The 14236-nt window shown below is 41.0% G+C and overlaps 3 protein-coding genes across 3 annotated transcripts; all 3 read left to right on the top strand.

Moving 5' to 3' along the window:
- The first annotated feature begins 2520 nt into the window (after nt 1–2520).
- On the top strand, nt 2521–2880 carry LOC131316291 (uncharacterized mitochondrial protein AtMg00820-like). Its single transcript, XM_058345612.1, has one exon. It carries the CDS (start codon nt 2521–2523, stop codon nt 2878–2880), a length of 360 nt encoding a protein of 119 aa, XP_058201595.1.
- Nucleotides 2881–2968: 88 nt separating this feature from the next.
- LOC131316290 (uncharacterized mitochondrial protein AtMg00810-like) lies at nt 2969–3433 on the top strand. Its single transcript, XM_058345611.1, has one exon. The coding sequence runs from the start codon at nt 2969–2971 to the stop codon at nt 3431–3433; it is 465 nt and encodes a 154-aa protein (XP_058201594.1).
- Nucleotides 3434–3470: 37 nt separating this feature from the next.
- Nucleotides 3471–4054, top strand: LOC131316288 (uncharacterized). The gene is made up of 2 exons (XM_058345608.1): nt 3471–3604; nt 3760–4054. The coding sequence occupies exons 1-2, from the start codon at nt 3471–3473 to the stop codon at nt 4052–4054; spliced, it is 429 nt and encodes a 142-aa protein (XP_058201591.1).
- Nucleotides 4055–14236: the final 10182 nt, after the last annotated feature.

Genomic DNA, 14236 nt, shown 5'->3' with positions numbered 1-14236 from the left:
ATTTTTTAAGTCTACTGTCAATTCGGACTAGAAAAACTCGGTAAAAAATTAAAAAATATTTGTTGCATCACATGCACCTCAGGAGCAATTCAAGTGAGCCCCGGGCGCATTTACGTTGCGCCCGGGCAGATCCGTATTTACTCTCTTTTTGTAATGTGCCTCAAGTGTAGTTGAATGTGCCCCGGGCACATCCTATTTCCTCTCATTTCATGATGTGACTCAGGCGCATTTGAATTGCTCCTTAGGAGCATTCACTTTTTTCTCTTTTGATGTAATGAACCACTAAATTCCATGCCAACATGGTCGAAAGTGCAAATATTTTTTTTAACCGTGAACTCCATAATTCTGAATAAAAAAAAAACACTCTAGTGGTCATGGGTTCTTGTGTTAGCCCATATTTATTTGTCTATGAGACAATTCTTGAACAAAAAATTTAGGCCTCGAGGCACTTTCGAAAGGAAACACTTTTGAGGGCGTCGTCGATTTCCAAAAGCAAAACGTACAATAGATTGATCATGTGGCTTCAACGAAGCTCCACACCTGCTTCTTCATCAAATAGTTGTCGTTCATTCCTCCCCTTACTTCTTCAACTCTGTCCCACCTACTAGTAAGTGTAATAGCCAGCATTACTTTGTACCATGATCCCAGAGCCATGCATTTTGCTGCATGAACTTCTCTCTCCATGCTCCCACACTTTGCATAAAAATCAAACAATGAAGTTTCGAGAACACTTTGATAAAGTCCATTTTCAATAGCAAAATCATACAATTTTTTTCCCCGAAAAAGATTACCATTCTTCCCAGAAGCTGAGATACACAAGGTCAATGTCCCACTGCTAGGCCTTACTTCACCTTGCATTTTGTCAAAGCAATTGTCAACTTCCACAATATCCTAACGTGAAATGTACCTAGAAATCAAGATATTCTAAGAAACAACATCCCTTCCATTAACTTCACTGAAAAAGGTTTCTACCTCATCGATAGTACCCGCATTACTGTACATTTTCAAAATCAAGCTTTTCATCACAGAGGAATGCAATTTTTTTCCCTTAAATCTTTCTTCCATGGGAACAACACACTTGCAACATCATGACCACCACGGTCAATGGTCCAGCTTCCAACTCCAATTGCATTTCTTGGAACGAGTCGAAAGCACCACATATATTTCCTTCAAAAACATAACCCGGAATAATCATCGTAGTTCAAGAGACCAGATCACTATTAGCCGTTCCATAAAACAGCCAAGAGGCATAACCTATGCACCTACATTTCACATAGACATCCATCATTGTATGGCAGAAATACATATCTGATTCAAAACCCAGTTTATTTGCCAAACAATGTATCATTCTTCCAAACAAAACCCCAATCAGAACCAAATAATTCTGTAATAGCCTAGTTGCACTGATAATGGGATTAGAAGGTTAACAGCTTTCAATTTTCCTTCCACGAGGTTCTGCCCCCTTCACATAAACAAATTTGAAAGGACTGCATTCGGTGCTTTTTGGAGCAACTATTAGAAGGTTAACGGCTTTCATTTTGCCTTCCATGAGGTTTTTTTATTAAGGGAATTTCAGCCGCAAACTTTGACAGGATGGCTGCAAACTTTTGTATCCTGGACGCAAACTTTCATAAACTTTGACAAGATGGCCAGAAACTTTAGATCATGGCTACAAACTTTTGTATAATGACGCAAACTTTAACGACATGGCCGCAAAGTCGTGCGTCATGGCCGCGAATTTGGATTTTGGGTAAAAAAATTTGGTTGTTAAATTGGGCTTCCATTGGACTTAGCCTACCTCCGTTCCCTGAAAAGATAGAGCTCCATGAAAAGCATGAGAACAGTGCCCCCAGATCCAAGAACCACAGATTACTTGCAAATTTCAACCATTTCTAAACTTTTGAATCATTTATACCTGAAAACCAAAACATATGTCAACGAAATCAACTCATGGAATCACTTCATATAGGCTTCTTGTGCATCTCTTATGCTTTACAATCCTTATTAGTCTCCTACCAATTCGGACTAGAAAAAGTTAGTAAAAAACAAATTAAAAGCATTTGCTGCATCATAGGCGCCCCAGGCGCAATCCGAGTGCGCCCCAGGCGCATTTAAATTGCGCCCGGGCGCATCCACATTTTCTCTCTTTTGAACTAGTGCCTTAGGTGCAACTTATTGCGGCCCGGCTGCATCCTATGTACTGCATAAGATATATCTGGTGGAGTTGGATGCACTCCAAGTAATGTTATTCTTAGAGGGAATTTGTCTAAGCATTTGAGCTGCTCTATCCATGTCTCCTCACATTACATAAAAATCCAACAATGAAGTTTGGAGGACACTATGATTATGAATGCTCTACAGCCATGTTGCCACCCCCTCCAAGCAAGTCCAGTGCATAGGTATGACCAGGTTCTCCCATTCCTTTGTCAAACTTTCTGAACTACTCTAAATTCTCTACTGCACATATATATGTCCTTCATAGCAGCCCTTTATTTAGAAGAGGAACGTACTTCTTTTACCATGGCTATGAAACATGCTCATTGGAGGGATGCGATGGCAGCTGAAATTAAAGCCTTGGAGGATAACGATACTTGGGTCTTGACTAATATTCTTCCAGGTAAAACACCAACTGGGTGTAAATGGGTATTCAGAATAAAACGTCACCCCAATGGAACCATAGAGCGTTATAAGGCACGTCTTGTTGCCAAAGGTTACACCCAACAAGAAGGCCTTGATTATCATGATACATTCGCTCCTATGGCTAAGTTAACCACCCTCCATTGCTTACTCGCTATAGTTGCTATCAGCATTGGTCTTTGCACCAACTCGATGTGCACAATGCATTTTAACTTGGTGACCTCCATGAAGAAGTTTTTATGAGCTTACAACAAGGATTTCATCGTGAGGGGGAGACTCGAGTTCGTCGCCTTAATAAATCTTTGTATGGTTTACAGCAAGCTTCACGTCAATGGTTTTGCAAAAATTTCCTCTGCCCTCCTTGAGGCCGGATATTCTCAGTGGTCACCTTTTTTTTATGACAAAAAAAGGTGATCACTACACCATTGTCTTGGTTTATGTATATGATATTCTCATAGCAGGAAATGATGATCAGGCCATATCATGTCTCAAAGCTTTCCTACACCAGTGTTTCCGTATCAAAGATCTTGGTCAATTGAAATATTTTCTTGGCATCGAAATTGCTCGTTCAAAATCTGGAAATTTTCTCAATCAACGCAAATATTTGACAATCCTTGTCGTTATCTTCAGTGGAGTTTTACTTGACAAGGAATGTGAGTTTCCTATGGAACAACAACTCAAACTCGATCACAGTGGAGTTTTACTTGACAATCCTTGTCGTTATCTTCGTCTTGTTGGTCAGCTTCTTTACCTGACCATATATTACTCGGCCGGATATTGTTTACGCCATCAATAATCTCAGTCAATTTATGCATGAGCCTCAACAACCCCACATGTATGCTGCATTGCTTCTGTTACGCTACCTCAAGACAACACCGGGGGAAGGAATACTTCTATCTTCCAGCAGCTCGCTACAATTGACTTGTTATAGCAGCTCTGATTGGGCCAGTTGTCCGATCACCCGCAGGTCTGCAACTGGTTTCATTTACCTTTCTTGGTCATCGTTCCATCTCTTGGGAGACAAAAAAACAAGTCACCATTCTCGTTCTTCCGGCGAAGCTGAATATCGGTCCATGGCCTCCGTGACTTGTGAAATTACTGGGCTAAAATATCTCCTAACAGATTTAGGAGTCAGCTCATCATCAACCGGTTGCTCTTCATTGTGATAATCTGGCTGCACTGCACATCGCTGCAAATTCGGTCTTTCATGAGCACACTAAACACATTGCCATCTTGTGAGGGAGAAAATTCTAAAGTGAATGTTCCCAGCAAAGAGCAATGTCCTGACATATTTACCAAAGCTCTCCGACGCAATCAGTTTAGTTTCCTGAAATCCGAGTTGGGCATGATCAATCCTCATGCTAGCTCCAACTTGAGGGGGAGTATTAGGAAAGCACACATTCAGTCATATCCTTGACTGAAGATATCCCAGCCCGTGATTTTAGAACCTCATGTTCAATATGTCCATGTACTATTCATTCAGTCCATTATTGTAAATCCTGTTATCATGCTAGCTGTAATCTTGCATATTCCCATGACTTATGGGATTTGATACTCTTGTACTCTATATATATAGTGATCAAAGATGAATAAAATGATTTGAACTTCCAGAATTTTGCATGGTATGTATCAGAGCTAGGGCGTCGGAGAATTTGTTTCCCTTGTTTGTGCTATAAGCCTATAAGGGCACCGTTGTTTGTTGTGATCCAAGTGCTATGCATCATTTATTTACTTCTCCACGTGCGAGTCGGGGGTCGCACGTGCGGCGGAGTGTTAGAGTTTGTCCTATATTAGTTTATTATCTCCTCCAAAAACTAGTATGTGAACCTGGGGGCCTCTCCACTCATTGCCAATTAATTCTGAGTTGAATACTTTAACAGTGACAAAGTCCATTTTCAATAGCAAAAGTGCAACCATGCAATTTTTTTTGCCTTGAAAACGATTACCATTCTCCCTAGAAGCTGAAAACACTTGAGTTTAATGTCTCACTGCTAGGCCTTACTTCATCTTGCATTTTGTTGAAGCACTTATCCGCCTCCATGATATCCTGTCTTGAAATGTAACAAGAAAATCAAGATATTTTAAGAAATTAACATCCTTTCTGTCAATTTCACTGAAAAAAGTTTATATCTCATCGATATTACCCCGCATAAATATACATTTTCGAAATCAAAATTTTCATCACAGAAGAATGCAATTGCTTCCCGCATTACCATTTTCTGAGACTAATTTGAGTATATGGGCGAGCACCGAGCAATTTAAATTTATATTCAGTGTGAAGATACATTGGCTTATAGAATAACCACGAGATTGGGTGTAGCAGGCCTGTTGTGCTTTTCCGGACTCATATGAGTGATTCAAATTGTTCATACTTATTCGGCTCATAAAGTTTGTAATGAAAGTAGTGATTCAGTGTTAGCATGAAAGAAAAAAAATTTTGGCTTAAAATTTCGAGACTGATATGATTTTAAGTATAAACTTCAAGATAAATGTGTGTCTGAATTACACGAGTATCCGTATATCTGGTATTGAGGTGGCCAATGGTAACTGGACTAGTGACCCTCACGAAGTGCAAACAGAGTTCCAACATTTTTTCACGGATCTTTTCACAGCTGGCCCGACTCTCCAAATGTGTGAGACTGTGGAGGTCATCCCTCATATGATTACTGATGCTATGAACCATTCCCTTGTCCGACCTGTCACAGATTCTGAAATTCGTTCTGCCCTAAAGGGGATGGGGCCGACTAAAGCGCCTGGTATTGATGGTATGACCCCTCTCTTCTTTCAATCTTATTGGCCGACAGTGGGGGAAGATGTCATTGCGGCTGTGCAAAGTTTTTTCCATTCATCTCATATGTTACGAAGTGTGAACCAAACCTTAATCACTCTTATCCCTAAAGTGAGATGCCCTACAAAGCCTAACCAGTTCCGCCCCATTAGCCTCTGTAATGTATCCTACAAGATCATTACAAAAATCTTAGCCAACCGACTTAAGCCCATCCTTCCTCACATAGTCTCAGAAAATCAGAGTGCTTTTATTGAGGGCTGTCAGATATCAGATAGTATCCTTATCGCTCATGAACTAATGCATTCTTTCAAAAATAGGCGGCATGGTAAAAAAGGATGGGTGGCTTTGAAGCTTGATATGGCAAAGGCATTTGATCGTATTGAATGGTCATACTTAGAGGCGATTCTTCGTAAATTTGGGTTTGCTGATCAGTGGATTCGGTGGGTCATGGCCTGTGTTACCACAGTTTCTTTTGCTACAGTGATCAACGGTGAGAAAGGAGATCGTTTCTCCCCCTCTAGAGGAATTAGACAGGGCTGTCCGCTATCTCCTTTCCTGTTTATATTATGTGCGGAAGGCTTCCATTCTTTACTTCAAACAGTGGTATCGAATGGCGCTCTCCATGGTGTTAAAATCGGGCAACATTGTCCAGCAATCTCTCATTTGTTTTTCGCCGATGATTCAATACTTTTTTGGGAGGCTACTACTTCAGGCTGTCATGCTATTGATGAGGTTTTGCGTAAATATGAGGCGGCCTCTGGGCAAATGGTGAATAGGGATAAATCATCTTTATTTTTCAGTCCGAACACTCCCAACAATGTAAAGGAAGGTATTTCCGACTTTCTTAATATTAATTGTGAAATTCAAGGAGGTAAATTCTTGGGCTTACCTTCCATTATTGGTAAGTCCAAAACTGAGGTGTTTAGGTACGTAAAAGACCGAGTTTTTAATAGGCTTCAAAGTTGGAAGGATACTATTCTTAATATGGCAGGAAAAGAAGTGTTGATCAAGTCGGTATTGTTAGCTATGCCTAATTATGTGATGCAGTGTTTTCTTTTGCCTAAGCGGGTGTGCAAGGATATTTGTAGTGCAATTCGAAAATTCTGGTGGGGTTCAAAAGAAGGGGAGAACAAGATTAACTGGGTTAGTTGGAGCAAGCTCTGTGACAACAAATTCGATGGTGGGCTTGGCTTTCGTGATCTTTATTCATTCAATTTGGCCTTTCTTGCGAAACAAGGTTGGCGTCTCTTACAAGGCCCGCCTTCTTTATTTCTACAACTTTTTAAGGGCAAGTATTTTTTTAATAAGTCTTTTTGGGAAGCTTGTTGCCCGAACTCTGCTTCTTGGGCATGGCGCAGCATTTTGGTAGGCAGAGCCATTCTTAAAAGGGGCTGGAGATGGAATGTGGGGGATGGTTCTTCCATTGATATTTGGAGCGATCCTTGGCTTCCGAGGTCTCTCTCTTTTCAAGTGCTTAGTCCTCCCCCAGCAACCGCTTCCCCCCTTAGCCACATTCACTGTGTCTCGGATCTTATCGATAACACTTCCCATAGCTGGAATGTTTCATTGCTTAAGGAGCTTTTTTTGGAATCCGATGTGGAGTCAATCCTCTCGATTCCAATCAGTTCACAAGGCTGCGGAGATAGGGGTTTATGGCACTCTACCAGCAATGGGTCCTTTTCAGTTAAATCGGCTTATCGTTTGGCAAAACAAAGCAACCTTCCACGGCAGTCTCGAGAACGCGGTGAGTCGAGTTCGGGTATTCCTTCTGACTCTTTTTGGAAATCTTTGTGGTCTTTACCAATTCCTAATAAAGTCAAGATGTTTTTGTGGAGATGTTCCCATAATGCTATTGCTGTATGTGCTAATTTGAATCGTAAAGGTATTGATGTTTCTCCCTACTGCCCAAGGTGTAAGACCAATTATGAAACACTAGAGCACTTGCTTTTCCAGTGCAAGCTATCGCGAGCGGTGTGGCTTGATTCCCCGTTTAGCTCTATGGTTTCTTCTCTGTGGAATTCCTTTCAGTTTATCGATTGGTGGTATTCGTTCCCCCATAATTCTTATGCGTCCGATACATTGGTGAATATGAGTGCGTTTTTTGTTTCTATTTGCTTGTTCATTTGGAAGGCAAGAAATCAAGTGTATTTTGATGGCCTTGGCTGGGATGGTACTATGATTCTGGAAAAGGCTTCTGCTCTTTGTTCCGAATTTAAGGTTGTCATGGTTGATCATCATTCTCTCCAAAGCCCTGCTGTTTCTGGGAGCGTTCCTATGTGGCGTCCACCTCTTGTTGATGTGATAAAACTAAATGTTGATGGGGCCGTTCAAAGGGCAAATGGCTCAGTTGGGGTCGGCATTGTGGCTCGAGATCATTGGGGGCAGATTGTGGGCATGGTGGCCATCCCTTTTATTGGGCTTTTCTCCCCTAGAGCTGTTGAGGCCATGGCCTTCCGGGAAGCTTTGGTCTTTGCAGCCAATAGAGGCCTTTCAAAGATTGTTCTGGAGGGTGATTCTCTCCAAGTTGTTCAAGCACTTACTCAAGCAGGAAAATCTTTTGCGGATTGTAGCTCTATTCTCTTGGATTGCTTAGTTCTTCTGCCTCTATTTTCCTCTTGTACTTTCGTGCATGTTAATCGTTCTTGTAATAGGGTAGCCCATTCGTTGGCTAAGCATTCCCTATTAGGGGTTAGACTAGAAAATTGGGGGGGTCATGTCCCCTATTGGCTAGCTAATCTTGCTTTGGATGATGCCCGGTCCTTTGACGGGTTTCTTCGTTAATAAATTCTTCTCTCTTTCCGTTGGAAAAAAAAAATAAAAAATTACACGAGTATTCATCTGATCAGTGAGATTTGTTGCGTGTGATCAAGTACCTTTCAAGTTTCAAGCATAGGGGTAACAGGAACGTAACAGAGTTATTTCTAATACTCTATATTTGTTAATTCCCAAGATCCTCGTTACAACCCGTATTAGAGAAAAGAATTTAGACGCAAAACGGAAGTTACGGAACCATTCCATTCCGGGGTAAGCGGCTAATACTAATCTCATAAGTGAATTAGTAGTCATCTGACAAATAGGCTAAAATGGAATGACTCTCTTAGTTACGCTCTGCCTCGACCCGAGTCTTTGCTTCAGTTTTTCTCTGCCCGCAACCCAAGAAGTTGGCTTTCCCAAGACAACATTAGGGGCGTCCCCCTTCATTCTATGCTGACGCCGGCCCAGGCTGGCTTTTTAGGAAGCCCATTCCCACCGTGGCTCAAGGCTGGCCTGGCCTGGCCTGCCAGTACTATAGTGCGAATTCTCATGTTCCCTGGTCGAAGACTTTGTTGTTTATTCATCAAAAGAAAAAGCGACGAAAAGACCAAGATAAACTAGTCAGAATAGGCAAGAAAAGAGGGTAAAAATTTCCAAATCAGAGCCTCAAGAAAGCTACTAATATCAACGAAAACAAAAACAAGATGTTTGGCAGAAGCCAACAGAAAACAAAAAAAAGAAGGAATATTAGAAAGCAATCAGCCCAATAGAAGCACAAAAACAGAGCACGAGCAACACCACATGCCAACCCAAAATTATTTTCACCTGAGTCCATATCATAGCTTCAATACCCCATGCTGTAGGTGTTTGATAATTTGGCTCTTGTACTATCGTCTACCTTAAAAACTTGTTTCAAGTATACATGTTCCTTCATCGACATTCAAAAATGTGCCGAATAGAATCTACGCTTTTTCAACAAAAAAGTACAGGAAGACTTGTTTAGATATAAGTGGATTCATAAGCATCGAACGGCTCTGAACAAAACTGTATATTGTATATCAAAGACACTGCGACAGAAAAAAATTAATGTACGTAACATGGTAATTAAAAGGTTCGATTGCCTAAGCATTTTAACGAAAACTAGATTGCAAAAATTAAACAAAAACGGACCAGCCTTTCTGGACCAGTTTCTTCTCCTCATTCCTCGTTCCTCTGCTTGTAATTAGTCCTCAATTCCTCTGTTTGTAAGTCCGGTTGTTCGTATTCAACTGTTGGTTCCCAGTGACCGTCCCTACCCGTTTGAATTTTTGCGGAGATTTGTGAGGGAAATATTCCACATATGTTGCTTTTCCTTTCACGTCTTCCTCTTCCCAATCGTAAGTTGGTCTAACCACACTTTCCTCAATAGCAACCGCTTCAACATTGTAATCACTGGAAGGAATCCGAATATCCTTATGCAAATCGTCAATAGGATTATATGCCTTCATGTGCCAAGTAAAAGGATGAGAATAATAGGTCTGTTTTTTTCTTCGAATCAACGTTAGAGCTTCACCACTCTTCGTACAGCACAATGGGACCAACAAATCATAAGGACAATATATAGGCCCGGGGGATAAGAACATCTTATATTTGATACGACGTACATATCAGTCCAAGTTTCAACCATACCATATTCTTTCATTGCTAATACCTCAACGACGTTATCATTGTTGGTCCCCGGATTATCGATCCAAGACATACAAAGACATCCATCCAAAGCTCCCAAACCAATCACCACATCTCCTTTCACATGTTTAGGCTGTGGAGTTGGAACCTTCTCGAATTTACCCATCCGTGAATTGAAGTAAAAGATCTAGGTGGGCGAAGGAATGTTACCGTAATTTTTCCAAGTGGCAAAAACCAATGTAGATATCCATTCACTACAGGCCCTGAATTCACCATTAAGACATTATAAGGGAAAGGTATACTTGTCCAACTTTTACATCGGAAACTACCAATGACCGCGGCGGATTCCCTAGCAGATGGACCAAATGCCAATACAACCTTATACTCAATGGTGGCTGAGTCGTAGCAAAGTGCAGAAACAATGTGATCACGACGATCCCTGAAACGCTCATACCACAAGACTCTATGATCATGACGATCCCTCAGACGCTCATACGACAAGACTTTCTTGCAGTATTTAATCAGTGGATTCCACAAGAACAAATCATCATCAACGCCTATAAGCAACAAGCCATTGCACGAACCACATATTCGTACAAGATGGCCAGACGGTTACGAACCGTTCTCACATAAATTGATTCTGGGTCGATGGAGCGAAGAGCAGGCTTCTCCCAACTTGGAGATAGCCACAACCATCTGCCTTCCAATTTTTGGCGGGAGATATCTGAAATCATCGAACGCCATTGCTTGGAAACGCAAATGAACCGTGCAAGAAAATTGAGGGGTAATCGCGAGAGTATATTGACAACGATTTCATCTGGGAAGTGAGGAACCAATTTCTCTTCCTCTCAAACTTTTGGAGAACTGGGTTTTACTTTAGCTTTGGTGTTGCTTATCTTCCTATCTCTTCTACCTCCCTTCCGTTGCTTCCTTCCCATTCTCCCTTGAATCTGTCTATCGTGCTTGGCTTGTTTTTTGTTGGTTGATTCGGATAAGAGGTGGAGAAGAGGAACCGAAAAAACCCGAAAAAGCAACAAAAGATTGGAACGAAAAACAAAAGCAGCAGAAACAAAGAAAAACCAAGGGAGGCAGAGGGATGCTGCTGGGGTTTTTCTGATAATATTAGCGTTAATGCGTTCTAGCATTTGCCTTTCCTATTCTTTCCCTTGGGCTCTGTTTGCTTTGCAGCAAATTGTAAACTAGAAATGCGGTTCTAAAAGTAACTGAAGTTAAAGATCATCTCGGCAATAGACTGCTCGGATCTCAATCGAGCAATGGACTGTTCGAATCTGTATGCGCTCGGATTCAATCCGAGCCGTCCGTGCCGAGATGAACGGCTCTGCACCCGCTCGGTAGCATCCCCGGGTCCAAGTTTTCTTCAAAGCTAAAAGGAAAAGTCGACTTCAAAAATAAAAACTCTCTTTCATTTTAAAAGTGGCACTTGGAAAATATGGGAAAACAATCTATTGCATGATCTCGCCAATAAGAATTCCCAAGTTCTTCCCACAAACGGCCTTAAAACGAGAAGAAGAAACAACAACAGCACAAGAAGGGAAAAAAAAAAAAACTGAAAACTATCTTATAATCGCGGTTTACGTACAGAGTAATTCATATATCTCAATTGATTTCTATCTCATCAGAATTGATTTACATAGCTCTAGGATAAAGTAGATTAGGAAACAATCCTCGTATGTTGCTTCTCCTCTCGGCTCTCGCTCTTTTGAATCGTAGGAAGAAGGTCTAACCAAACTCTCCTCATAAGCAACTGAATCGAAATACCGACGGCTGTTTCGAGCCGGAAAAAATCCACTCAAATTGTTATCTGTGTCGTATGTCCATATAAGCCAACGTTGACCATGCCAAAAGTTTATGAGAGCTTCGGCGCCACATTTTGTGTGACAATGGCTTCGTCAAAGTAGAAAATACTAAAGGCCACATTTGATAGTATAAACTAAGATGATAGATCAAGATTTTTCCACCCCATATCCTTGGTTGCCACTCTATCGACATTGTATTCACCTTTGGCTAGAAGATTTCAACGAGACATAGAAAGGCATCCATTTAACGCTCCCAAACGAAGAATGATCGCTTATTGCCACCACATTGCTGAAAATTCCTCTATTGACACCACCATGGCATCATAGAACAATAGCATGATCGCTTATTGCCACCACATTGACTACTCACATTCCTTGAGAATCAATCCTTAGCCATGTTAGGGACACGTACGTCCAACTTTACATTCATTTTACATCATTTCTCATAAACATGGTAGGATGCTTTCCATTTGCATTAGATACTAAATCGAAATACAACAAACAAAAAATCCGATGTGAAAGTGTTACATTCTTGGATTATTTTTAACAAAACTTAGCTTGCCCAAATATTGCATTTGCCGCAACTCTAGTGTTGATTTTAAAATTTTGAGATATCAGATTTATTTGATGGCTTGTGTGGCAAATATTTGACATTCTAAGTTCAGCATCCTCAAAACCCCTAAAAACATAGCGTCCAAAAGATGACATGCATCTGAATGAGGACTGTTGTTTTGAATATTGCTGTTGAATTTCACTTGCTTCAAGTCGAATTCACGTAGGATTTGGCTTTTTAATTGAAGCCAAAATTGGAGAGACTTATGCTGCAATTAATTCTCACCGTTCAACTCCTGGTTTAAGATCTCTGATGAAATACGAAAAGTCACTCCAAAGAAACTTGAAAATCAATAGCATATGCATATAGAAACTTGAATTGCTCAATTCAATCCAAGTAATTAACCACCAAATGATCATAACTTAGGATAAACCATAAATGAACTGAAAAAACACTTTAGCTGTCTAAAACAATCCAAATTATGGTGAAGATTAAAGAAGAACGAGATAAGAGAATGAGATTAACATCACCACAGCTTCAACTAGTACCTTACCAAGCGATTATTTACTATCATTTCCGTCATCCAGTAACCATCCCTGCCCTTCATCATATTCCGCGAATCTTCCCTATATGTCGCTTCCCCTTTCAACTCTTCCTCTTCCCAACCATAATCGGTAGGTGTAATCAAACTTTCCTCATATTCAATAACATCTAAATAGTGATCCTTCACCTTTGGTATTGAAATTCTCCTATTGGAACTGGCAGCAAAATCAAATGCCCTTTTATGCCAATCAAGGTCCTTTTGTACGTAAACCTTTGTTAGAACTCTACCGTTCATTGTATAACCTAATGGCACCAGTGACAGAAGATGATTGCAGGTAAAACCATCTAAAACGACGAATGTAATCGTCCAAGAATTTTTCACTCCGTGTTCTTTCATTATCAATACCTCCACATTGCTTTCACTATTGCCTGGACTGTCTGAGCGCGACATACAAAGGCATCCATCCAAAACTCCCAGTCCACAAATAATATCACCGTCCTCTCCCCTAGGCTCTGGCATTGGTACCTCCACGAATTTATCAATATGTGCATCGAAGTAAATAATTTGGTGGGATTGAAGGAAATGACTACCTGAGTCGTTCTTAGAAGCAAACCAGTGAAGATTTCCATTGACTATGGGCCCCGAAATCACTGAAGATACCATGTAGGGGAATGCAATCGTTGTCCAACTTTTGCTTCTGAAACTACCAACGACAACCAATTCACCCCCGTAACTGGGAGTTTGATGGGAAAGCGCAAGAACGGTCTTGTACTCGTCACTGGTGGAGTCATAGCAAAGATTGGAACAAACACTGTAGCCCTCATCACCCAATCGGATTGGAACAAACACTGTAGCCCTCATCACCCAATCGGAAATATGCGAGCACTTTCTTGAAGAATTTAGTCAGTGGATTCCACAAGAACACGTCCTCCTCTATACACATAAGCAACAGCCCGTTACATGGTCCTAAGATTTTAAACCTTCTTATGTATGTGTACTCTCTCACGGCCCATGGAACATAAACCCTTTTCACATAAGCATGGTTGTGTCGGTTGATGGAGTGAGGTGAAAAGTAATATCCTATCCATGAATGGGAATGTGCTCTCGACTCGTATCCAAGGAGAACTGTCGGTGATCCGGGTTTCATGGCGCATATGTCAGAGATCAAAGAACGCCATTGCTTGGAAACCAAGGTGAATCCGACGAGAGGACGGAAGGATAATCTCGAGAGTATTTCGACAACCATGGCTTCCGGAAGAATAACGTTCGGAAAACATGACTCTGCTAATTCTGATCTGTTGTTCTTTTCCCTCCTCCTCCTTCTTCTCCTTTTTCTTTTTGCTGACTTTTTTCTCTTCCTCCCCACAAACATGATTCTGTTTCTGGGGCTTTTCTCTTCCGGTTTTAAGAAGATGAAGGCGGAGGCTACAATAATGTATGTATTCGATCGTAAAGATATATAGTCGGCATGCCAGGGT

Source organism: Rhododendron vialii, chromosome 2a (assembly GCF_030253575.1).
Source record: "Rhododendron vialii isolate Sample 1 chromosome 2a, ASM3025357v1".
In the NCBI taxonomy this organism is placed as follows: domain Eukaryota; kingdom Viridiplantae; phylum Streptophyta; class Magnoliopsida; order Ericales; family Ericaceae; genus Rhododendron; species Rhododendron vialii.
Note: the sequence above shows the minus strand (reverse complement) of the source record. Positions and strands in the feature narration are given on the sequence as shown.

Bases quoted from the DNA above. Each gene is read 5' to 3' on its own strand.
- LOC131316291 (XM_058345612.1), top strand. From the start codon at position 2,521: ATGGCTATGAAACATGCTCATTGGAGGGATGCGATGGCAGCTGAAATT.
- LOC131316290 (XM_058345611.1), top strand. From the start codon at position 2,969: ATGGTTTTGCAAAAATTTCCTCTGCCCTCCTTGAGGCCGGATATTCTC.
- LOC131316288 (XM_058345608.1), top strand. From the start codon at position 3,471: ATGTATGCTGCATTGCTTCTGTTACGCTACCTCAAGACAACACCGGGG. The intron at 3,605-3,759 runs GTCTGCAACTGG...ATCTCCTAACAG, and splicing joins AGTTGTCCGATCACCCGCAG to ATTTAGGAGTCAGCTCATCA.